The 25868-nt window shown below is 36.3% G+C and overlaps 1 protein-coding gene and 2 pseudogenes across 3 annotated transcripts; all 3 read left to right on the forward strand.

Moving 5' to 3' along the window:
- The first annotated feature begins 4535 nt into the window (after nt 1-4535).
- Nucleotides 4536-14007, forward strand: LOC115990810 (GDT1-like protein 5). Of its 2 annotated transcripts, none has more exons than XM_031114600.1 (13): nt 4536-4791; nt 4902-4970; nt 8786-8845; nt 8957-9004; nt 10871-10959; nt 11069-11105; nt 11183-11230; nt 11532-11600; nt 11683-11727; nt 11816-11877; nt 12760-12832; nt 12925-13016; nt 13544-14007. In XM_031114600.1, the coding sequence occupies exons 1-12, from the start codon at nt 4774-4776 to the stop codon at nt 12994-12996; spliced, it is 690 nt and encodes a 229-aa protein (XP_030970460.1). In that variant the 5' UTR covers nt 4536-4773; the 3' UTR covers nt 12997-13016; nt 13544-14007. The 2 variants fall into 2 exon arrangements, with proteins under 2 accessions (XP_030970460.1, XP_030970456.1); XM_031114596.1 differs by having other exon boundaries at nt 4537-4791; nt 12925-13010.
- On the forward strand, nt 7853-8033 carry LOC115956289 (annotated as a pseudogene).
- A 1353-nt stretch (nt 14008-15360) lies between the features above and the next one.
- LOC115990827 lies at nt 15361-24483 on the forward strand (annotated as a pseudogene). Its single transcript, XR_004092163.1, has 13 exons — nt 15361-15601; nt 15742-15810; nt 16731-16790; nt 16901-16948; nt 17757-17845; nt 17950-17986; nt 18065-18112; nt 18500-18568; nt 18652-18696; nt 18785-18846; nt 19302-19374; nt 19468-19553; nt 24286-24483. The product of XR_004092163.1 is annotated as a GDT1-like protein 5 (transcript).
- Nucleotides 24484-25868: the final 1385 nt, after the last annotated feature.

Raw genomic sequence — 25868 nt, forward strand, 5'->3', positions numbered from 1 at the left:
CCACTTACTCCTCGACCTTAAAGACAGCTTGTACAGCCTACGTAGGAAGCACAATAAATAGGTAAAGGCATAAAAAATAATAATAATAATAAATAAAAAGAGAGATAATGAAAAGAAGAAAAGATGGTGAGTGTCAGACTTGACTTAGCTTGGCGAGGTCTCTCTTCAGACCCAAGAAGACCTCATGTGTCCTTAAGGTCCTCATCTCGGTCATGTCGTTGGGTAGTAGCAAAGCTTGCTCTACAGCATCTGCTACTTACCCAGCTTTCCTTTGCTAAGGGTCCCTGATGGAGGAGTTTACTGGGAGAGGGGACCCATCCAACACCAGGGCTGGATTCTAGTCGGGAACCTTAGCGCGGAGGTCGCGTCCTCTGTCTTCGGGAGCCACATCGGTTTGTAGCTTGGATTAGGTAGTCTTAGCTACCTTAGCTCCTCTTTGAGGCTCAGTTTCCTTGGAGGAAACATCCTTGCCTTCCTCTAGCACGTCCTTCCCTCTTTGCTCCCTCTTCCTTTTCTTATCTGCTGCTTCTTGCTGGGTGTCATGGGGAGTAGGGAGAGGAGGGAGTTTAGCTTGGTTGGCAACCTCGGGCGCCTTATTCCCAACTTGGGACTCCATCATTTCCATTAGGCTGCCCCTAGGTTTGTGTTGTATCCCCATCTCGGCCGGAGATGAAGTAGCTTCTTCAAGATGGCTGGATTGAGTTGAGGTAAGCTGGCCGAGGTCACCAGTTGAGGTCTCAGGGGATGAGGGCTGATTAAAAACTTCATAAATGTCTTTTGAGTCTGAAACGTCTACTACCTCTTTTCCTTTTTCTTCTTATTTCTCTTCTTCTCCTTTGGGGATGGGTTGGGAAGAAGTAGTTTCACCAGATGTGTGTTGAAGTGGAAAAGCTACTTTGGGCACACCTTCTAGGATGGGTTGAGTGGTGAGGGTGCCTTCAGGAAGGAGAAAACCAGGGACGACGACGCTTATCCAATGCAGGTGGGGGTTTTTAGCTTTTATGATGCATTTAGGCACTTGAAAACTAGACGAGATCGGCGTGTATCCTAGGATCAAGTGAGCTGCTTATAATTGACCATCCTTGTTTACAAATACCTCGGCCTGAAGAATCTTGTCTAGGTTATCTTTGTTGACTAGGTTGAAATTTGGCTCGGTAGCATGTCTATCTGCAAAATCATCAAAGAAACAAAGAGTCGTTAGAACCAGGAACGACACAATCAAAGGGAACGAGTTAATTATAAAATAATCTTCCTAAGCCTAAATCCCCACCTGGTTACCCCTCTCTTATCGGGCAAGGGAGGCCATCGTGCCATTCCTTTGATACGATCAAAAAATCTTTATTCAGCCCTTTGTTGGATTCGGGAGGCATTGGATAAGCCTAACCTCGGGGTGCCTTGATTTTAGGTAGTACCCCTGTCCCTTTAGATGGTGAAGGTTATAGACCTAATTGACGTCGTGGTGGGTCAACCTTAAACCCATTTTTTCGTTAAGGGCATTTACAGAACCTAAGATCCTAAACATATATGGGGCACACTGGGTAGGAGCTAACCTATGGGCCCTAAGATAATCCCTGGTCACAATGCCCATAGGGATTCTCATCCTGCCCTATATGAAGGCAATCATCGGGATCACCACCTCTCCCTTTTGCCTGTCTTCATGCCATTGCCCCTCTTTATAGTACCTAATTCCTACCCCTGATGGGATCCTATACAGAGCTCTAAAGCTCTCTATCCCCTCCTCAGAGTTTACCAGGCTTTTGAATCTACCCATTTCTAGGAAGGTTTGGGGGAACTAAGAAGATCAAGAGAAGAAAATGGAGCCGAGGAGAAAAGAAGTATAGAATAAAGAAAAATATACGGAAAAACAGAGTATTAAAGTTTATAAAGACTTACAGAAGGGAGAAAAGTATCCTCGGACAGACTTTTAGGATTTATAAAGGAATGAATGAGTGGGGAGGGATTGGCAGGTTCAGTGTATGTATGCTAAAGTGAAGTGAATGCTAAGATAAGATGATTAATTGATTTGAGGGGTATTTATACCTAGGAGAGAGCTAGGAGCGAGAAAATTCCCGCTCGGTTCTCAATGAAATCCTCAACTTTTGGATTCGCATTACACAGTAGAACGTGGGGGACAGGGAGCTGTAAGAATTTAATGAGGACGCGTCTCGAATGTCAAAGCACCAGAAGCGTGTCTTGGGCAGTTAAAAAAGCGTCTTCATAGGAAGAGGTGGGATGCAATGGGCTTAGAGCAACTATAGTAATATCAAGATCCTCCTTTCTTCCCGAAGAGCCAAAAAGAAGAATCTCGAGGGGCTATTGTAGGGGTATTGGGCCCAGGAGCTCATTATCCATGTATGTATTGGGTCTAAAGCCCAAGCCGAGGACTAGAGATCATCCGAGAAGGGGTAAACGTTATCAAAAGAGTCCGTGTTAGTAGATGAAGAGGACAGTTTTGGTCATAATGGCACAATAGGGTAGGCCGAGGACAAATGTCACCTCGGATAACCAAAGCCGAGGTCTGAATAGGTGGGCTGCCATCCAGGGGGATGTTCTAGGAAGTTTTGCTGGCACGAATAAGCATTGCAAAAACAAAGTACAAAGGGGAGTCCTAAAATATCTAAGGAAAAAACTGCTATCACCGCATTAATTGCTTTGCAGCTAACTCTCTGGCCGCATTAATGTGGAGGTGATACCTGAACAGTGGCTTTCAGCCTTATAGCTACTACCTAAAGACTTTAGGAAGATGCTGATGGGACAAGAATCAAGACTAACCATCTGGCCTGCACATGGAAGGTGGAGATGCAAAGGGAAAAGAGTATAAAAGAAGAAGGAAGCAATGAGAGAAGGAGATCGGAAAAATCAAGAGAGAAACACTGTAGCAATTAAGAACCAAATCTATAATCAAACTTGTGTGAAATATATAAGAACTGATCTCCTCGGATTGTGCTGAGAACGATTTTCTCTAGAAAAGCCAATCTATCTTCCTGTTCTTATCATTTTATTTTATTGTTCAACTCATTTTAGCCCAGTTTTCCAACCCATTCTCTACAAATTCATTATTTTGGGCTTTTTGGGCCTAAGTCCATCAACCTTTGGGCTAGGAATTCAAATCTGGTCCTTACAGTTATAAAATTATGAGGAGAATTTGATCTTAGACAACTCTATTGAAAGAGTAATGCTATAATTGTAACAACATATTTCATGACAATTGATAAATTTTTATTGATTCTCGTATGAATTTCCATTGACATCATTTTATTATTTATAATCATTAAAGACTTGTCACAACGATTATTGTGAAACATTTCGTGAATATTTGTGTGGCTTTAAAGTTATCACCATTGGAAAACATATAAAGATAGTATTAATTGGAGGGGTAAAGCTTGTGTTTAGTGCCTGGAAATGATACGGTTCAAACATGTTTTCACATCTTAGCATGTCTAGTATAAAAAAGCACTAGACACAAGTCGTATCCTAATTGGAGTTACAGACTCTTGTCTTGAACAAACAAGAGGCCTTAAAAGAAGTTAAAATGCAAACTACACTCCTAAAATTTAGGATTTTTGGATTTGACACTCTGAAATTTTAGAATTTAGATTTTACCTCCTGAATTTATATTTTGTTTGCATCAGCAATCTTTCTCTCCATAATTTATGTTATATTAAGTGTCACATAAGCTTATCAGGTGTATTTAATTCATCCAATAAAATAATATAAAAAATGATGCTACTTTAATGTGACATCATTTTATTGGATGAACTAGATACACGTGACAAGTTTATGTAGTATTTAACAGGAAATATGAATAGATGGATTGTTGATGTTAACAAAATATAATTTTCAAATGTAAAATTTAAATTATAAAATTTCAGGGTGTAAAATTTAAAGACTGTCAAATTTTAAGGGTGTAATTTGCAATTCAGCTTACAAAACAAACAAACGAATAAGAGGATGATTTAATATTCAAAATAAAAAAAAAAGAAAAGAAAAGAAAAGATGAGGATGATTGATTTGTTAAAAATAAAAGGGTAAATTACAACTTATCCACTTGTGGTTTGCCCAAAATTTAAATTGCCTACTTGTGGTTTGAAATTTGACACTTTACCTACCTGAGGTTTGACTGAAATTTAAATTGCCTACTTGGGGTTTGAAATCTCACGATACAAGTGTTCCATTGGATTCTTTTTGAACTTATTTAATCTTGTTAGTTTATATTTTTTGTGTTTTTGGAGAAGAGAAACATAAAAGTGGAGCAAAATTGCATATTTAGCCATGTTTTTAACAAAAATGAGTTACAAAACTTTAACTAGGCTAATTTCGGGTGGATAAAATGTCAAATTTCAAATTACATATAGGTAACTTAAATTTTGACTAAATCACGGGTAAGTAAGTTGTAATTTGCCCAAAATAAAATAGTAAGTTGGTTAATTTATTAATTGTGTTTTGGTAACGACTACAGTAGTTATTATTTGGGTAAAGTGAGTATAAAAATGCAAGAGAGGCCAAACGCACAAGTTACGGAACACAAAAGTCAAACACACGCACACATCCTCTCCTCTATATTAGTATATCATTTTGCTGATTTAGAAATTTCAACTACTCTCGGCTTACCGATCATACAGCAGAGACTCTTCTAAATACAGAACTAGAGAGAGCGCAGAGAGAGAGAGAGAGAGAGATCCAACGCCTTTCTTTCACACTCTCATCTCTCCCAGAAACCTCCCCTAGGGTTTCTCATTCTCTGCTCTCTGCTCTCTCTGTATCAGAGCAAAGATGAGCTCAGTCGTGCAGGTTCATTCGCTCATTACTCATATATCGATCTATAAGCTATGCAAAAAATGTTCCTCTATTTTTGATTTTTTGACAATTCGTTTTTGTTGTTGTTTCGATTGGTTATTCAGGGTTTCACCAAGTCGCTAGCCATGACTGTGCTCTCTGAGATCGGCGACAAGACCTTTTTCGCCGCCGCGGTTAGTAATATACGCTTTACTATTTATTTTATTTATTTGGATTGATTCTGTAGCCACTTCTGTTTATTGCTTTGGGGAATCTGACTCTTCTTTTCTCGGAAAGCTTTGGGTATTATTATATTTATTTATATGATTAATTAATTGATTTTCACTATTTTAGCATTTTGAAAGTGATTCTAATTAGATTACAGTTTTTACAATATGTATATATTCGTTCAAAGGAGTTTAAAAAATTATTTGTTCTTATCAAATTGAATTCTTTTTAATAAAGCTTAGCATCTTTTTTATTTATTTATTTTTTTAATTTTTAAATAAGAATTATGGAGAATTATTCTATGTAGCTAAGCACAGCACTGATAATTGGCTGGCTGGGCTCAATTGGGCTGTGAAAATTAATCCCACATTATTGACTGAAATTTACACAGTAATTACCTACTTTAGCATCTTCGTTTTTGAATGATTAATTTTTATTCTATGGTTAATAATTTAATCTAGAACCCAGGCGGTTTTTATTCTAATGAGACGTGTTGCTGTTCTGCAACCCATTTCTCTTGACCCTTTACCCTATTGTTTTAAACTTGCCTACCCTGGTGGCTTTTTTCAGTTCTATCCCAATAAGATCTGTTGTAATTCTGCAGCCCATTTTTTTCCTCTATTGGTTAACACTTAACCCAGCTGCCTTCCCTAGTGGTTTTATTATGATGAGATGTGTTGTGATTCTGCAACTCATTTCTCTTCCCCCTCTGCTCTAATGGGTAACACTTTTTTTTGATAAGTAATAAGCTTCATTGATAGAAAAAACAAGTAAAAAAAAAAATAAAAAAAATCAAAGCACACAGTATGTGTAATAAGGAAAGCAGGATACAAACAAATTGGACAAAGAATTAAAAGAGAGAACAACTGACGCATTTATCCACCCAAACAAAGTCTGGAAGAAAGAAGTCTTCAAGTCTTGAATTGAACTTTCGGTTCCTTAAAAAATCTGAGCATTCCTCTCACTCCAAATACCCCACATCAAACAGTGAGGGACCATGTTCCAGATCACCCCATTTCTATGTTTACTAAACTTGCCTGCTTTCGGTTCTATTGGTTAACACTTTACTTAAAAACTGTTTCCCTAGGGGTTTTTTTTTTTTAACTTGCTATATAGAAGTCTACACTGATGAGATGTGTTGTGATTCAGCAACCCATTTTTTTAGCCCTTATGCTCTATTGCTCAGCAGCACTTAACCCAAAAGCTTCCTTTTCTGGTTTATTGCTGTAGATAAGTTCTCTTCCGCTGAGATATTTGTGATTCTGTAACTCATTTCTCTTAGCCATCTGTTTATCAGTTAACACTTCACTTGGAAATTGCTTACAGTTTTTTTTCCTTTTTCTTTTGTTTTTTCATAGAGAAGTTCTGTACGGATGAGATGTGTTTTGATTCTGCATTTATCAGTTAACACTTTACTTGGAAATTGCTGAGGTTTTTTTTTTTTTTTTTCATAGAGAAGTTCTATACTGATGAGATGTGTTTTGATTCTGTAACCCATTTCTCGTCCCTATGCTCTATGGCTTTGAAATTAACCCCAAAATGGCTGTTCCTTGTGGATTTTTTTCTGTAAAAAATTCTCTTCTAATAAGATATTTGTGATTTTGCAACTCATTTCTCTTGTCTTGTTAATCTATTGTTTAACACTTAAACCTAACCTGAAAAATGCCCACCCTAGTGTTTTTGCTGTAAAGATGTCCTATTCTAATGAGACATCATGTGATTCTGCAACTCATTTCTGTTACTCCTTGGCTCTATCTAGTGATTTTATTGTTGCAGCCTCTTCTGATGAGATATTTGTGATTCTGCAATGTATTTCTGCTGAACCTTTACTCTATTGGTTAATACTTCACTCGGAAATTGCCTACCTAGGTATTCTTTTGGCCATAGTGAAGTTCTATACTAATGAGATGGGTTCTGATTGTGCAACCCAACTCTTGCCCCTATGCTCTATTGCTTAGCACTTGACCTGAAAGCTGCCTTTCCTTGTGGTTTCATTGCTGTAAATAAGTTTTCTTCTGATGAGATATTTGTGATTTTGCAACCCATTTCTCTTTTCTCGTTGCTCTATTGTTTAACACTTAACCTGAAAATCAAGTGCCCACTTGTTTTGATAATTTTTTCTGGTTTCTTTTTTTGCCATAGAGAAGTTATATACTGATGAGATGTGTTGTGATTCTGCAACCCATTTCTCTTGCCCTTATGCTCTATTGCTTAGTACTTGACCTGAAAACTGCCTTTCATGATGGTTTTATTGCATAGAGAATTTCTCTTCCTATGAGATATTTATGATTCTGCAACACATTTTTCTTGTTCTGTTGCACATTGTTTAGCATGCTATATTGCTATAGAGAAGTTCTCTTCTGATGAGATATTTGTGATTCTGCAGCCTATTTTTCTTGTCCTGTTGCTCCATTGTTAAATAGTCAACCCAGAAACTTCCCACCCTAGTGCTTTTTTGCTTTGGAGAATTTCTATTGTGAGGAGTTGTGCTGTGATTTTGCAACCCATTTCTCTTGTCCCTATGCTCAATTGGTAAAAAACTTCGGTCAAAATTGCCTACTTAGGTGTTTTTTTTTTGGCTGTAGAGAAGTTCTATGTCAATGAGAGGTGTTGTGATTTTGTGATCCATTTCTCTTGCCGAATGCTCTATTGCTTAGCAGTTAGCACTTAACCCGGAAACTGCCTTTCTTGGTGGTTGTTTTTCTGTAGAGAAGTTTTCTTCCAACGACATATTTTGTTGTTCTATTGATTTATACTTAACTACCAAGAGCCTTGTAGCTCAACCGGTACCTTCTAATGTTTCCAATTGAGATGTCTAGGGTTCAGATCCTCCCTCATTGTAATTATTATGACCTTGAACGAGATCTGTTCTATAGGCTTGTACCTCTGTATCCTTGTCCACTAAGGAGACAGGACGTGTGATCAGAGCATGATTAACGGTCTTGATGCCTTTGTATGGGACCCCAAATTGTAGAGGATTGTTCTCAGCTTGGTCTCAGTCAGTTGGGATGGTCATATGGCTGTCTGACAGGTTCTAGTATTTTTTTTTTTCAATTAAAACATTAGAGGCTAAAAGCGCTCAACCTATAAATTTTACTTGGAATAGTAATGGTTTAGTGGTTGGGTGTAAGCTAAATAGCAGAACAAGGGTTCGAGTCTCTGTACTTGCCAATTTTATTTTTTGCCAAGAGTGTTGTAAGTCAACTGGTTGGCACCTTCTGGTGTTTCCAGTGGAGACATCTAGGGTTCAAATCCCCCCTCCTCCATTGTAACAATCAAAAAAACTATCAAATTTCCCCCCCCCCCCCCCCCCAAAAAAAAAACACTTAATCCAGCAACTGACAACCCTAGCCTTCCCTGGTGGTTTTATTGCTGTAGAGAAGTTCTATTCTTAGAGACATGTTCTGATTCTGCAACCCATTTCTCTTGCGCTTTATTGCAGCTAGGTTGTGCTAATTTTGATGCTTTTTGCTGGTAGAGCTGAGTGTTTTTCCCAAATTTTTTTGATGATTCAAAGTATATATTAAAAAATAAAAAAAAGCTCTGTTCTCAAGGGTATGTGATGATAAAGTGCATATTTCTCTGAGTAAAGGACTATTTTACTTGAATAATTGTTTAATATTTGGGCTAAGCATCATGTTGTTATATAGAATTTTTATTGAATTTCCTCTTGTAAGTTACTTTGAGTGAAAATCAGAACCCTGATTTCATGCTTCTTTTGACACAAATGCTGTTTCCACTTGCTTCATTTTTTCTAACATTGTGATCGTTGTTTTTTAAGATTCTCGCTATGCGTCACCCTAGGAGACTTGTCTTGTCTGGTTGCCTCTCAGCTTTGATTGTAAGTTTGTTTCTTGCATCTATTACCCTTTTTTATTTTTTAATTGGTTTAATTTCTGATCTTTATCAAATTTAATTCCTCACAGTGTTGGAAACATTTGTTGATTCTTAGGTGATGACTATTCTTTCTGCTCTTGTTGGCTGGGCTGCTCCAAACCTGGTTAGGATTCTATTTCTGTTTCATTTCTTAAAATTACTTGTCCTTGAGGATTAACCTTTATCTTGTCCTAAAATTACTTGTCCTAATTATGGTGATTAAGTTTCATGTCTTATGTAGAATACTAGTCAATATTAGAGAGTCAATAATTTTTTCTTGAAATTTGCATATTTAAAAAAAGGATGCAAGAATGGCAGATATATGTTACTGGTGTAAATCTAAAAAATTTTATTTTTTCAGTTTCTTTGGTGTTAGAATAATGGCAAAGTGATTAAATTCATCATGCGATCCTGAGTTTGAGTCTTGTCTCCTTTCTACCGAGGTGGTATATAGTGGCTCTCTGCATGCAGTGGGAAAACTATATACTTTTTCCATTCTACCTTGTATTTAGAAGGTTAGAAATTCAAATTGTTGGGCCGTACTTATTGAGGGGGAGCATGGGCCCATACATGGGGTGATTAAATTTATCCTTTCCTATCAGTTTAAGCGTTTGAAACTAGTGGTAATTTATCAGTTTGTGCATTTAATAAATTAGGCTATTCAACTAAATGAAAGTGAACTTGATTTTTCTTCTGTTAAGCTTTTTTTTTTTTTTTTTTTTTTTTTAAAATAATAAAAAAAGTAATTGCAATTTATTAAAACTGAAATGCATATACAGGAAGTATACAAGGCTAAAATGAAAACAGCAAAGTGAAAATTAAGAAAAAGAGAATGAAGAATATCCAAGCCGTGGCATTAATGGCAAAGACTCAAAGAATCTAGGAACTCCATCAATGAATACGTTGCAATAGTAAATGACTTTGATGCCCGTTCAAAAATTGTCTTTAGAAAGAGAAACTCGAGATTTGGCAAAGTTAACTCCTCTCAAACATCCGTTAATTTCTTTCTTTTCAAATGCACCACAAAATACATGCTGGGGCTGCCCCACAAGCTGTCACACATCTACGTGTTCCCATTACTCCACTACAAGACTTGAACATAGAGTTGACAGAATTTGCATAACCCAAGCAAGCCCAATTTGGCAAAAGAAAAAAGCCCACAGATTAGAACCAATAGGACAATGCAGCAGAAGATGACTTTCTGTGTCACCATCTGATTTACACATACGGCACTAATCTGCTATAACAATATCCTTTTTACAGAGATTACTTGTCGTCGGAAATTTTTCCTAGGGCCACCTCGCAAACAAAAAAAGAAACTCTAGGCGGGGAGAGAGTTTTCCAAATTTGCTTGGTATTGGACTTATATTTTATATTTTTATTCATGATTAACAATGGTCAACATAACAGTTCTCCATTGCTCATCTGGATTTGGATTTCAAGAACTAGATTTATGTCTCTAAAATTAGTTGTACAAAAGGAAAAGAAGAAGGTTCATAAAATTTGCTTAAATCTTGTTGAGCATCATCACGCTAAAGGTGCTGTTCATCGATTTCATCAGATTGGTTGTTGTGAGATACTACTAGCATAATCAACATCTAAGCTGGCTAATATGTCACTGATAAACAGTCCAAAGTTCCAGCATTTGTTTCTGAAAACACAAGGCGGCATCAGGTTTTGTTTCTTGGCACAATGTTCTGATGTGCATGAACTGCAACACTTGATGCTAGATGTTGCAGCCTAAGATCTTTGGTACAAATATTGGTGTCACTATATGCTATTAACAATACTGCTGAAGTTTTTGAGTCTTATTTTTGTTGTAGAATGTAGATCCAAGCTCAGTTGTCATGGGTGATAGGTTTAATCACATACTTTACAACATATGGTCAAGTGCATGTATCTTTTGAAGTTGTGTGAAATAGGTCCTCACTCCTTTGTTACTTTTGTGTTTTAATATGTACATGAATGCTTTGTGATGTAAATTATGCAGATCTCTCGTAAATGGACTCATCACGTAACAACATTTTTGTTCTTTGGGTTTGGGCTATGGTCTTTATGGGATGGATTTAAGGATGAAGGGTAATGGTTTATTTCTTTCATTAAATCACTTGTTTTACTGCCTTTTGCATGAACACGAGTTTGTATCTAAAAGATTTGTACTGGAATCTAATCTTGGTTCAACCTATAGGGAGGCTGAAGAGTTGGCTGAAGTTGAAGCAAAATTGGTAGGTTTTCTGACTGCTGATTCACACCTAATATATTTTTCAAGGCCCTTTTTGACATACCTTTATGATTTGATTAGAATGCTGATTGGAAGACTAACACAGGAACCACCAAAAAGAATAGTAAGGTACAGCATATTACGTTCTTATGCATTTTAATGGCCTAAAATGATTTCATCTCTGTTGCTCTCTTCCTGTGTCTTCTTTTCAGTGACTGTTGCCATGTATCTCATTTTGCTAAACAGCGGTGATACTCTGTTGGAATTCAGAAGATTCTGTACTCTTTACATGTTTGTTAAATCTTGAGTCATCTTTAATTTTGTAATTATGGTGATTGAGTGGTGCATTATGCAATTAGGTTCCTTTTTAACTTATCAGCGACACCGTGCTTGTCTGGACAATTTATAGCAAATTTGATTTTCATTTCAGGATGTTGATGATATTAAAAAGCAGAAACGGCCATTTCTCTCACAATTCTTTTCGCCAATCCTTTTGAAGGTTGTATTTCTATGGATTACTAAATGTAAAATTCAGCAAGGCTAACTTGCACCTAATCACTTCCATCACTTTCATACTGCAGGCGTTTTCTATTACTTTTTTTGGTGAATGGGGTGACAAGAGCCAGGTAAACAATACCCAAGGAATGCATTGTTTGTCTGTGAGTCATTATTACATGGTCAACCATATGTTACTGAGCCTAATTTTCTTTTCAGCTAGCTACCATTGGTTTGGCTGCAGATGAGAACCCATTTGGTGTTGTTCTTGGTGGAATTCTGTAAGTTATGCCTATTTATCTATACTGTCTATAGGAGTCTTGCTGATGTGAACCCCTTCCAGTTATTATACTTGTCATTAGCATTTTGTGTGCGTGTATGTGCATATAAAAGATGTGGACATGTGATATGGAATATCTTCATTATGCAATGCTCCATCTATGGTCTGTTTTCTAGTGTCAGATGCTTTGAATTTCTTAAGAGGTGGAGGATTTTCCAATAATGTTTTAGAGAAGAAAAAAAAAAAAATCTGATATTTAATCCTATTAAGCACATCGAGGGTCTTAATAGTAGTATATGGTGTATACATCTTATAGACACTCAAAATATGAAGTGTTTGTGTTCAACACATCACAACATGATCATAGGTGTGCCATATTTGTCCAACACAACATGATGATGGATGCGTGATATATCTTTTCATGCCTCTTGTCTAGTATTTGCATAACAGGTTCCTCCAACAAAGTAAGACAGGAACATCTTCCTAAATTTCTGTGTTTACAATGTGCTGTTGATTTTATTATACATGTAAGTACACGTAGCCATGTCAAGCATGTTATGTTACACATACACCTTATTTTACCTTGGGTATACAAAGAAGAAAACCAATTTTCTAGTGCATTGAGGTATGGGGTTTAATTTAATAATTCCTACAATCATTTGTGAACCACCCTTGACAGTCGTACCCTTTTCTGTCTACATGGTCCCATACATTTATCTGTTTTATCTACTTTTTTGTGTTTCTGTGCATGTTTGCCAGTGTTCAGACATCAAGGCGTGCACGTAGGCATGTTGACCAACATGTCAGACAGGAAGGCCTTAAATGTCTTTAAATCTGTATATTTATCTCTGGTAAATCTAAGTATGATGTTTCATTCTTTCAGAGGACAAACATTGTGTACTATTGCAGCTGTGCTTGGTGGCAAGAGCTTGGCAGCTCAAATATCTGAGAAAATAGTAAGTCGGGAACTTGAATCTACGGATCTTTTCATCTTAGTCACGGTTGTGGCAAGCAATTTGTGACATCCTTTTTCTTTTCCCTTTTGCAGGTTGCACTCTCGGGTGGAGTTCTTTTTATTGTTTTTGGGATTCAATCCTTCCTTTCAACGGTTGATTCATGATGCCTATAATCTTGGTAATGGTTAGTAATATATTGGCATTTATGTTACATGTTTTATGAAATATGCTAATTAGAGTGGTATGGTGGGAGAAAAGTTGGTGTACCTATCTTAGCCACATTGGAAGGATTATGTATCACTGGTTAGAACACATTTTTGCTGGTCCCAAGTGATCATTCCAAATTGATTTCTGTGGTGAAATTTTGTACTGATGTGGGCAATGATTTCAAAAATTGTTTTCCATTCAAAGTGCGACTCTCTCTCACACGCACAGGGTGCGCGCACACACAGAATTGCAGGATTCTAACAAACCACATCACAATTGCCTCTTGAGACAATGCTAAAATTGGTTTAGCAAGGAATGATATGATCCTTTTTAGTTAGGGTGTCCTGTTAGTTGTGCTTTGGGGAACCCTACTAATTAATTATTGTATTTATGCGTGCCCCACCGCGTGCGCACTGAACACACACACACACACACACACACTCATAGATACATGCATTGCAACTCTATTGATGACTTTCTCTTGTGACAACTGCTTGCATTCAGGGGTTGGAAGATGGATTCTTGAAATAAAGAAATTATACTCTTGACAGTGGGAGAGTTAGTCATGTGACAAATCCGATGAATTATCACTATTTACAAGAACAATGACTTAAACCACGAAAGAACTGTTTCAGATAGCTATAGCATGTTATACAAGATCAAGGCTAAAATGTCTTGTTGGCATCTATGGCATCACTATATTGCATTTTCTTCTTTACTCTGCTATGATGTATGCCACTATTCAGATATATTTAATCAGAGTAGGCATTTTGTTCTTTTTGCCAACTTCACTACTACAAGATGCAAGGCTAAAAATCTAAAAACTACTGTTTTGGCAAGGTTTTGTTTGAAGTTTGAACTAGTTGTAGCACATTAGAGCATTTGTTGGGAACGCACATGACAGGTACCTGTATGTTGCCCAGTGATATAGACATGGGGCTATATCTCAGTATATCCATATTTTGGAAGATCTGGCTTTTTCCCGTATTATATTATAATTATACTTGGTATTAAAAATTTAAAATTGTCTAGGATTATTGATTTGAGAATGTGTTAATCAAAGATGGTTTGATGCATCCTTAAGTAGTCCTCAACTAATCTTTGCTACTTGTCTAATAATCGTTGAAAGTTTCAAATGCCACTGCTTATCCAAGTTTGACTTGATTAACAAACGACAGTGAAATGAATAGATTTCATTGCTTCTAATCTCCGAGTTGTCAAAATGTTCTCTTATTAGTGCCACTCGTCTATTTGCTTAGCTAACATATTTTAAGCCTTGTTGATTTTATTTGCATGACATGGTGCTGAAGGTATCCATTTCAATTGAAAGGGAGATATGAATAGGAACGAGAGTAACGTGCCTGATGGGGGCAATAAAATAGGTTGAATGTTGGGCAATAAACTATTTGAGATGGTCTTATGATGTTGCATGAATTACCTTATGGTTGGGTTTAATCATGATTTACCTTGCATGAATTACTTTTTTCACTTTTTACTAGCAAAAATAAATAAATAAATAAATATAAAAATACTAGTTCTTTCTAGCAAAAAGGTAATTCACAACCGAGCAAATATTGAAATAGTTTCCAAATTTCCTGTTCTTGCCTAAGAAAGGGTGACGCAACCAAATAACCTTTCTTCTCACATAAATAATAACTGCCCAGCAGTGCAGTGTCTCCACCATAACCTGTCGAATCTCTCACTCACACTCAGAGCCTGCCTGACTGCCATGATGAACTCAAAACACCGTCGCACATCAGGAAAATTCGTGCAACGTGGGTGGGTGTGTCGCTTTTGCTTTTGCATTTGCATTGAAAGGGGAACTTAACGTTGTGGCCAAATTTATTTTGGGGGAGGGAGGGAGGAGGAGGAGGAGGTTGCATTTGGGGAATGTGAAGGGACATCTGAGGGAGGTTTTTCTGACTTTCATAGGCTACAAATGTGGTGATGATTTATATTATGTAAATTACTTATAAACAATGATTCTTTTTTTTTTTTTTTTTTTTTTTTTTTTAAATATATGAAAATGAAAAAAGATTAAAGAAGGGTAGAATTGAAAATCTATGTCGAAATAAAAATTTTACAATAACAATACTGTCCTAAATTAATGGAAATCTTCCGAACCATGTAAAAAGAAGAAAAAAAAAAAAGGTATGTGTTGAAGATAGAGAAAAGAACAACAGTACTCACTCACTCCCATGCACATGTAATCCTAGGAGTCTCGTCAGGAAATCCTCGTATCCTAAAAGCATCTCTTTCTGGCTTTGTTTTTATTTATTTTATTTTTAACTATATTCTAGGATATGATAATTAGGCGCCAAACCGACATTAATAAAATTAAAATTCTCTCTCTTCTATTATTTTATTTCTCCTTAATCCGAGTTAGTAAACTATACACGACACAGAATGAGTGATACCCCTCTAAGTTGTAAGTGTCTTAAGACTCTCTAAGCACTACCCTCTACCCAACAACCAAAAATCAGAGAGAAGTGACTTTTAGACTCTTCTGATCTCAGCTTTTCTCTGTGATAGAAGAAAGCAAACATGAGCTCTCTTGTACAGGTTCATCATTTATTTACTAATTAATCATGCTAAAACTATTCAACTTTTTCATCTATATTGGATTTATATTTGTTAGCTCACAAATACAAACGATTATATATGTATTTTTTCTATTAAAAAAAAAAAATTTGGTTCATTAGGGTCTCATCAAGTCGCTTGCCATGACTGTGCTCTCTGAGCTCGGCGACAACACATTTTTCGCCACAGCAGTTAGTTACCTATGCATTGCCTTTAGTTACTTTTGTAGTTAAGAATCACTGTATCAGTATCAGACATAATCTTGCATAGCACAAATTTCTCTCTCATTTCTAAAAAATTTTCTACCTGTGAAGCTAATAACTTCTAATTGGCTTTCTTACATAGAAGTTATCGTTCCTTTTAGCTTTTGTTTTTATATCTTTTAAGCTAAATTCATAATATGTACTTAATAAAATTTTTTATATTAATTAATAAAAATTATCCATAGCACATCATATCCTAAAATTTCAAGAATTAATGTATTATTGTGCACATAATGTATTGTCTATGCATTGCGTATTTGTATGAGTGTTTCCTAATTTGGCTAATGTAGCAGTTTGAAAGTGATTTTAATTAATTAGTTTTTCAAGATTACACTATATTTGTTCAAAGGAGTCAGGAAAAAAAAATTAAATTGATCTTATGAAAAAAAATTAAATTTATAATCAACTTGCAGAGACATTGTTTCAGTAGTTCATGAACATAAAGCTAGACCTTTTTATTTTTGGGGGGTGGGTGGGTTGTGTCAATAATAATTGTGGAGAATTACTTTTTGAAGTAAGTTACGCCCGAATCCTGATTGGTTGGCTGGACTTGATAGTGCACACGCATGTGCGGATTAATCTTCACATTATTGGCTGATATTCATACTGGTTCAGTGTCAATTTCTCCGTAAGGAATGGACTATTCGTTACAATGGTTTCTCTTTGTTTTAGTACTTGTATGTATGGTTGTTTAATTTTTGGGCATCATGTTGTTGTTATGTAGAGTTTTTCCTTAAATTTTGCTTCAATAAGGTACTTTGAGTGAAATCAGAACCCTGATTTCATGTTTCTTTGACATAAATGTCCACTGGCTTCACTTTTTCTAACATTATGATGATTGTTTTAAGATCCTGGCTATGCGTCACCCTAGGAGACCTGTCTTGCTCGGTTGCCTCGCATCTTTGTCTGTAAGTGTCTTTTTAGCATCTATTTTACTTATATTTTTATTTCATTTCAGTTCCAATCTTTGATGAATTTTAAAGGCATCACAGTGATTGAAACATTTGTTAATTCCTAGGTGATGACTGTTCTCTCTGCTCTCGTTGGCTGGGCTACTCCTAATCTGGTTAGGATTCTGTTTTCTTTCAAAATTTACTTGTCCTTGTGCATTAGTTTTTTTGATGCTTGTGGAAAAGTTGATCATGAAAGAATAATGGAATTGTTTCATGTCACTTACCAAAATGATTATTGTATAAAAAAAAAGGATATGTTTTATGTCTTACGTAGAATATCAGTCAACAATGGACATCTGGTTATTTTCGTATCCGTCATGTTTACTAGAAAATTTTATATTTTAAAAAAGTACGCAAGAGCAGATCTATGGTACTGGTTTAAATCTGAAGTTTTATTTGCTTAGTTTCTTTTGTGATGTGCATTTAATATTTTTAGCCTGTTCAGCTAATTGCAATTGAGCTTGAATTTTCTTATGTTAAGCTAGTTTTCAAAAAAGTTGCTTGGTGTTGACATATCTTTCGTGATGAACAAGGATCACACCTAACAGTTCTCTGTTGCTCATATATATTTGGATTTCAAGCATTAGATTTATGTTTCCAAGATTGGTTGAGAGTACAGAAAAGGAAAATAAGATTCACAAAATTGGCTTAAATCTTGGAGAGCATCATGAACACGTTGTCATGCTTAATGTGCTGTTTAGTTATTCTATCAGTTTGAGGATTATGAGATAAAAGTAGCATAATAGTGGCATTATCAATATCTAAGTTGGCTGAGATGTTGTTACTGATAAACAGCCCAAAGGTTCTGCTGTTGTGCTGAAAACATAAGTTGGCATTAGGTTTTGGTTCTTTATGACTATAGGCTAATAATGTTCGGATGTACTGATGTACATGAATGCTTTGTGATCTTAAATCATGCAGATCTCTCATAAATGGGCACATCACATAACAACATTGTTGTTCTTTGTGTTCGGGCTATGGTCTTTATGGGATGGAATTAAAGATGATGGGTAATGTTTATTTCTTTCATTCATTCACTTCTTTTCTGCCTCTTGCACATGAGTTCTCATCTAAAAGATATGTCCTCTGAGTCTATTCCTGGTTCACCCTATAGAGATGATGATGAGTTCGCTGAAGTTGAAGCAAGACTGGTAGGTTTTCTGACTGTTAATTCATGCCCAATATTTAACTCAAGGCCTCTTCTGAATTTACCATTATGGTTTGATTAGGATGCTGAATTGAACTCTGACAAATGAACTACCAAAAAGAAAAGTAAGGTACGTCATAGCACAATCTTCTGCTTAATGCCTCAATGTCCTAAGTTGATCTCACCTCTTTCGGTCTCTCCCTAAGTTTTCTTTTTAGTTATTGTTGTTATTTGTTTCATTAAGCTAAAAAATGATAATTATCTGTTGGAAATGTTCAAAAGTTCCTGTGATCTTTACGTGTTTGTTAAGTCCTAAACATCTTTATCTGTTGGAAATGTTCAAAAGTTCCTGTGATCTTTACGTGTTTGTTAAGTCCTAAACATCTTTTATTTTGTTATTATGGTGGCTTAACTGGTGCATTATGTAACAGGTGCCTTTGTCACTTATAATTTACAAGATACATCATGCTTCATGTTTGAACAATTTATAGCATTTTTTTTTTGTCTTTCCTTGCAGGATGATGATGAATTGAAAAGGCAAAAACGACCGTTTCTCTCACAATTCTTTTCACCAATCTTTTTGAAGGTCGTATTACTAGGGATTATTAAATTTAAAACTCAACCATGGCTAACTTATGCCTTACCATTTTAATTATGCTCATACTGCAGGCATTTTCTGTTACTTTTTTCGGTGAATGGGGTGACAAGAGCCAGGTAAGCATCACCTAGGCAATGCATATTGTTTGTCTGTGAGTCTTGTTACTTTGTCAATATATATCACTGAGCTTAACTGTCTTCTCAGCTGGCTACCATAGGTTTGGCTGCAGATGAGAACCCACTTGGTGTTGTTCTTGGTGGAATTATGTAAGTGATGCCAACCTATCTATCCATTTATCTATTGGAACTTCTCGGATATTTTAGGTTTACAACGTGCCTTGTTTGTTTTCTTAGACAATTCAGTACAGGTAGCCATGTGAAGCATGCTATGTTACACATACAACTTATTTTGCCACAAGATATACAAGAAGAAAATTCAACTTTTGTATAACATAGTGGTTTTCTAGTCTTTTGCACTATGAAAATTTAATAAACGCCAACAACTGCACAGAACCACCTGTGACACTCATGCCCTTGTTTGTCTCTATGGTGCCATCTCTTTATATTTTTTTGTGCGTGTGTTTGTATTAGATTGCATTAAGAAATTAAGGAGTGATGTGTATGTGTCCTAGCAAGTCAGACATTAAGGTCTTATAATCTTTAAATCTTTATGTTCATCAGTTCTTTTGTAAATCTAATTGGTGTTTGTTTCCTTCTCTCAGAGGACAAGCACTGTGTACTGTTGCAGCTGTCCTTGGTGGGAAGAGCTTGGCATCTCGAATATCTGAGAAAATAGTAATTCGGGAACTAAAAATCTATTTATCTTTTCATATTATAGTGACAGTTGTGGTGAACAAGTTGAAACATCCAAATTTTATATATTTGCAGGTTGCGCTCTCAGGTGGAGTTCTTTTCATAGTTTTTGGGATTCAATCCTTTCTTTCAACGGTTGAGTCATGATGCATATGATCAAGGTATTGGTTAGTAATATCCTTAATGCATTTACTTCATACATATTAGGAGATTGGTGCCCATTAGTGCGGTAAACATCTGATGAGAATCAACAAGCATTAAAGGATCTATTGCATGTTCCAGTTGGGCCTTGTTATGAGTAATAGGGGCAAAACAGTAATATCATGTACTTTATATATAAATAATATTTTATGTGTTAGGGTTGACTGATCAAAACCCTAAAACACTTTCACAGTAAACAACATGGTATCAAAGCCACCAACCCGCCGTTGCCGTTAACCCTCCGACCACCACCCATTGGCAACCATATCCTTACTCGCTAGCTCTGACAACCCTAATAGAGACTCTAATGATCTCAATTTAGTGGTTGAAGGAGTTTTCCAGTGCCGGTGACCCTCTCTCCTGTCTTGCGACACCAGATCGACGTTGCCTGATTGCGAGAGAGACAGGGTTTTACTCGCCCTCCTTCGGCGACCATCCTAGCTTACTCACTGGTCCTCACGCTGCCACTCCTGCACCCTAGCGTCACCGCTAGAGTTTTTCAATTGAGGGTTTCAACCATGGTCTGATTTTCTTCTCTTCTTCAACACGTTCTCTGCTTATCTGTTCAAGCAGCCTTAGGTTGATGTTTAGTGGTGGATTAGGCTTTTTTTTTTTTTTTTTTTTTTGGTGTTGGTATGGATTTGTTGCTGCCTTGTTTTTGGAATAGTTTGGTGTTGATTCTTTGATAGATGAGTTACTGTTGGCGTGGCTAATTGGTTGAAGTACATTGGTTGCTAGTTGGAGTTTGTTTTAATTCAGTCCAGCTTATTTCTTTAGTGTTAGTTTGTTCTTCAGATTTCTATTATGGAGTCCAAAGACAGTGCTCAGCCTCCTAATTATTTCTTATCCCCTGATATGTTATCAATTACCTCCATTCGTCTAAATGGTAGTAATTATGCTCAATGGGCACAGGTAGTTGAAGTTTTTCTTCTTGGTAGAAAGAAGTTTGATTATGTGATTAAGGAACCTCCTGTACCTACAGACCCTAAATTTGCTGATTGGAGAGCCGAAGATGCACAAATTAGGAGTTGTTTGTGGAATAGCATGGAGTCTAAGATCAGTTGTAGTTTGGTTTTCTTACCAATTGCTAAATTTGTTTGGGAACAAGCCAAGGAACTTTACTCTGGTGTTAACAATTTGAAGCGGATTTATGATCTTCATCAAAATTATTTCTCCTTGAGTTTGAGTGATATGTCTTTAGAAGACTATTATAACAAGTTTAAGGATGTATGTGAAGAACTCAATATTTATCAGCCTATCTCCTCTGATGTTAAAATTATGAAGAAACAACGAGATTCTATGCATGTTGCTCACTTCCTCTTTGGATTGCCTAAAAGTTTGAATCCAGTAAAATCACAAATTTTAGCTAGTCTAGACCTCCCTTCATTGAGTGAAGTTTTTGGTAGACTTCGACAGGCCACATTATCTGATTTGAGTACTGACCGTTTCTCTTCCTCCAATACTGATGCATTACCTTCTGGTGATAAATCTGCCTTTACCACTTATATGGGGAGTAATAGAGGTGGTCGTGGAGGTGGAGGTTGAGGTCGTGAGGGCCGAGGCCATGGAAGTCGTGACCAAGGGGGTCATGGGAGTGAACAAGGGGGTCGTGGTAAAGGACGTAGTCTTCGTAAGTGCACTTATTGTCATGGTGAGAATCATACAGTAGACTTTTGTTAGGAGTTGTATGGTAAACCCTCGGCTTACTAAGCTAGTTTTCAAGTTCAAGAACCACCTTCACAGTCATTTCCACCAACATCTAGAGTAGTCTCTATTCCTGAGGAAGAGTACAATCGCCTCTTGTCTTTGCATTCCAACTTTGTTGGGTCTGATTCTACTGCTACTTTGGCTCAACAAGGTACTTTGGCTCAACAAGGTACTTCCGTTGCTTGTCTTGCCACTCAGGACCCTTGGGTCATTGACTCAGGTGCTACTGATCATATGACAGGTACCTCAGGTTTACTCTCTGACCTTGAGCAATCTAGTAGTTTGCCCAATGTTACATTGGCAGATGGCTCAGCCACTACAGTTTCTGGTTTGGGCACTGCCAATCTTATTCCTAATCTTTCTCTCTCTTCTATCTTATATATTCCTGATTTTTCTTTTAACCTTTTGTCAATTAGTAAGCTTACTAAAATTTTGAATTGTGCAGCCATTTTTTTATCCACTCATTGTATCTTTTAGGATTTCAAGACGGGGAAGATTATTGGTAGAGGGCATGAAGCCGGTGGACTTTATTACTTGGATTGATGTGGTTCTTCTCGTTTAGTGGCTTCTCATTTGTCTATCTTGCCTTTTCAGCACCATTGTCGCCTTGGTCATCCATCTCTCAAGAATTTGAAGTCATTAGTTCCGTCGTGTCATCAAATTGAGTCTTTACAATGTGATGCATGTCAGTTGGATAAACACCATAGGGTGCCTTTTGCCCCTAGGCGTGAGAGTCGTGTTCATAGTCCTTTTCATTTAGTTCATTCTGATATTTGGGGTCCAATAAACACTCCCTCATTGTTAAAGAAGCATTTAATGGGCTGATTCTAACACAGGACATTCCAAGCTTGGCCCAAAGGAAGATGAAGACGTAATAAATTTAATCCAAGCTATTGAGGGTTGATTTGGCTTAATTGGACGTGATTTATGGAGTGGATTAATGACTGATTGATTTTCCAGCTCCATAACAATTAATAGATATTTTTCCTATTTTGGAGCTGCTAATTTTAGACCAAATCTACCTTAATTTTAGGCTTCTATTATTTAGAACGTTTTTTTTAGTTATTTTCCTATTTTGGAGCTGCTAATTTCAGACCAAATCAACTTTAATTTAGGCTTCTATTATTTAGTACGTTTTTTATTTTATTTTATATATTTTCCTATTTTCAATCATGTCTTATAAATAGCATGCACTCATTGTAATAGAGGATTTATTTGAATAAAAATAAGAAAAACGTGAGTTTTTGCTTCTTCTCTTGGTTCTTCAAGAACTGTTAACTTATCAGGGATTCTTCCTTGTGGCGTTCAAATTTTATACCTTTGGTTCGTGACTCAGTTATAATCATTGGGTCGGGTCTGTTACTTATACCTTTGATTCACGTTTCATTTATAAACATTGGGTAATCTGAATTTTAGCTTTCTTGGGAAAGTATTCTAATATTATTTGTTGGGTCTCAAAGCATGTCGATTGAGGTTCGCATCAACTTCCCAATCCTATTTTAGCCACATGTGAAGGCTTATATTACTGTAGGTTTGAACAAATTTTAGCTAGTCTCAAATCATAATTCCAAACTAATTTCAGTGGTGATTTTTTATACTGTAAAGAATGATTTCAAATATTCTTTTCAATTCCAACAAGCTCTCTCTCTCTCACACACACACAGAATTGCAGGATGCCTGAGCACCACATCCAAATTGCCTATGGAGAATTGAAACCGTTGGTTTAGCAAGGAATGAATGATATTGTCATTAAAATTAGGGGGTCTTATTATTGTGGTACCAGGGACTGCTATGAATACTGCCTCCAACATTTGCGCACTCACACACATGAACACCCAAGTTATTGGAGCTAGCTAGGCAATGCATGTCAACTCTACTGATGGCTGTATTGTTTATATCGCTTGCATTCAGGGGATGAAAATCCTCTATTGAATAAAATAAATTATAATTTGATATTGTGAGAGTTACGCTCACTCCTTAAATCTGATGAAATATTATTACTTACAAGAGCAATGCTTTAATCACAAACTGACAAAAGAACATTTAGATATTAAGTATGTAGACTTGATGTTGCATGCAGGCTGGTGTTGTTGAAGTTTTCTTTCTTTGTCTATAAATTCTGGTTCATTGAGAACCAATTTGTGTTCACATACACACACACACACATATATATATATATATATATATAGAGAGAGAGAGAGAGAGAGAGAGAGAGAGAGAGAGGGTGGCATATGTGTGCATTTCTAAGAAAAAAATGCTGAAATTCAAGGTCTATGTTGGGTTTAAGTGGAGGCAATAAAACCTAAACTAGTGATATGCTTGAAGATTTAATTCCATTGAACTCTCTTGTTTGCTGAGTTTAAGTGGAGGCAATAAAACCTAAACTAGTGGTATGCTTGAAGATTTAATTCCATTGAACTCTCTTGTTTGTTGAGTTGAAGATTGCTCTCAAGATGTGCAAACTTTTTCAATAGTTACTTTGGGAGAAAGGGGATTTGAATTCTAAATGTCTCCATTAAAAACACCAAGATGTGCACATTTGATGCAAGGAAGATGCAATATATGTCTTATTAATTTATTTGGCTGTGTTTACATACGTAACCGTTGCTATGTCATTCATGGAAATTATTGAAGCACAGTTAAATCAATATGAAATTTGGGCTGCATTTGGTTGACATTATATTGTGGGTCTAAATGAGTTTACATTGTGGTTTTCCTTTTTTTGGGTAAGCTACACACATACCAGATAGGTCTTGAAACACCATTTTCTATCTCGCTTTTATATAAGGACAAGAGATGCCATGAGCTAGGGCTCATTGGGTATATCGTGGAATATTATTGTTTGAGGTTTTCATACGACGATCTTATTTTTTAGAGATACGGTAATTATAGAAATTTTGTTGCGGTTCACAGGTTGGTACCTAGGGACTAATATTTTATCTAATCTGATATGAGAATTTCTATTTATTGTTATTTTTATTACAGGTAACACATTGTAGAGAGATCGAGTTGGATCATGAGGCGGCTTCATTTCCCCTGTTTTAAATTTTCCACCTTGGATATGTTTAATATGTTAATTAGAACCTCTCATGTATAACATTTTTGAGTACTTTGTACCATGGAAAATGCATGTAATGTTTGATTTACCTTTGCAATATGACTACTGACTAGCGCATTTAACTACTTCGAAGTTGAAAGCTGAAATCATTGATTTTTTGGGATCCCTAAAGTCAAAGAATATGGGAAATACCTTGGTCTCGTGGTTGGGAGAAATAAGAAAGCAAGCCTAAATTATATAAAAGAGAGATTTTGGAGTAAACTCCAAGGGTGGATGGAAAAGTTATTGTCCCAAGTGGGTAGAGAGATTTTACTCAAAGCAATGGTCCAAGCTATTCCAAACTTCGCAATGAGTTGCTTCAAATTGCCTATTGGATTGTGTGATGAGATTGAGGCACTAATAAGGAAATTTTGGTGGGGACAGAGAAGGGGAACAGAGAAAGATCCATTGGAAGAAGTGGGAGGTCCTTTGTAAGCTGAAAGCTATGGATGGAATGAGATTCAAAGATTTGGTCAAGTTTAATGAAGCTATGTTGGCAAAACAGAGTTGGCGTTTACTGAATGATCACAATTCCCTGTTCTATCAAGTGTTTAAAGCAAAGTATTTTCCTAGAGGTTCTATCCTTGAGGCTAAAACTTCCTCGGGTTTCTATGCTTGGCAAAGCATATTAAAAGTTAGGAATATTATTTCACCTAGGATGTTGTGGAGAGTTGGAGATGGTAAAAATATTCGGATCTATGATGATAAGAGCATCCACAGCAGTTGAGCAAAAAATATAGCTATTTGGCACCTACAAAAGTCACTTTATCTATTTTACCCTTTCACATCCCACAGCAATAGAGCTATATTTTTAGCTATTTAATTAAAATAATACAAATAACTCATTAAAATAATAATAAAAATATCCACAAAAAAAAAAAAAAAACACCAACACAGCACAAACATCCACCACCACCAATCCACAGCAAGAAAGAAAAAACCACCAACCCAAATCTTTAATCTTTTTCCTCAACCCAGACCAAACAAAATCACCAATCACAAACAAAATAAAAAATCACCAACATCTACATTTTTTCTGATTATGTCAATTTGTTGGGAGTCATCATCAAAATGTGGAACTCTTTGCTACAGTGGCAAGGTTTGTATGGCACCGTAAAAAATAAAATATGAATCAAGGAAGCAAGTCTGCCCACTGGAAAAGTTCTTGAAGTAGCTAGAAATCTCCTATTAGAGTTCCAACATAGACCTTTATTACCTGTAGAAAAATCTCGACAGGTTGACAGTAAGTGGAAACCTCCAGCTATCAATGGTTTTAAAGCAAATTACAATGGGGCAATCTTCGAAGACTCATTTGAAGCTAGGATTGGGGTGCTTGTCCGAAATGAGAGAGGTGAAGTAATAGTTGCATTATCCGAGAAAATATCCCAACCATCATTAGTGCAAATTTTGGAGGCTCTAGCAATGCGAAGAGCTACCAAATTCATTGTTGAACTAGGTAGTCGTCATTTTG

The sequence above is a fragment of the Quercus lobata genome, chromosome 1 (assembly GCF_001633185.2).
Source record: "Quercus lobata isolate SW786 chromosome 1, ValleyOak3.0 Primary Assembly, whole genome shotgun sequence".
In the NCBI taxonomy this organism is placed as follows: Eukaryota; Viridiplantae; Streptophyta; class Magnoliopsida; order Fagales; family Fagaceae; genus Quercus; species Quercus lobata.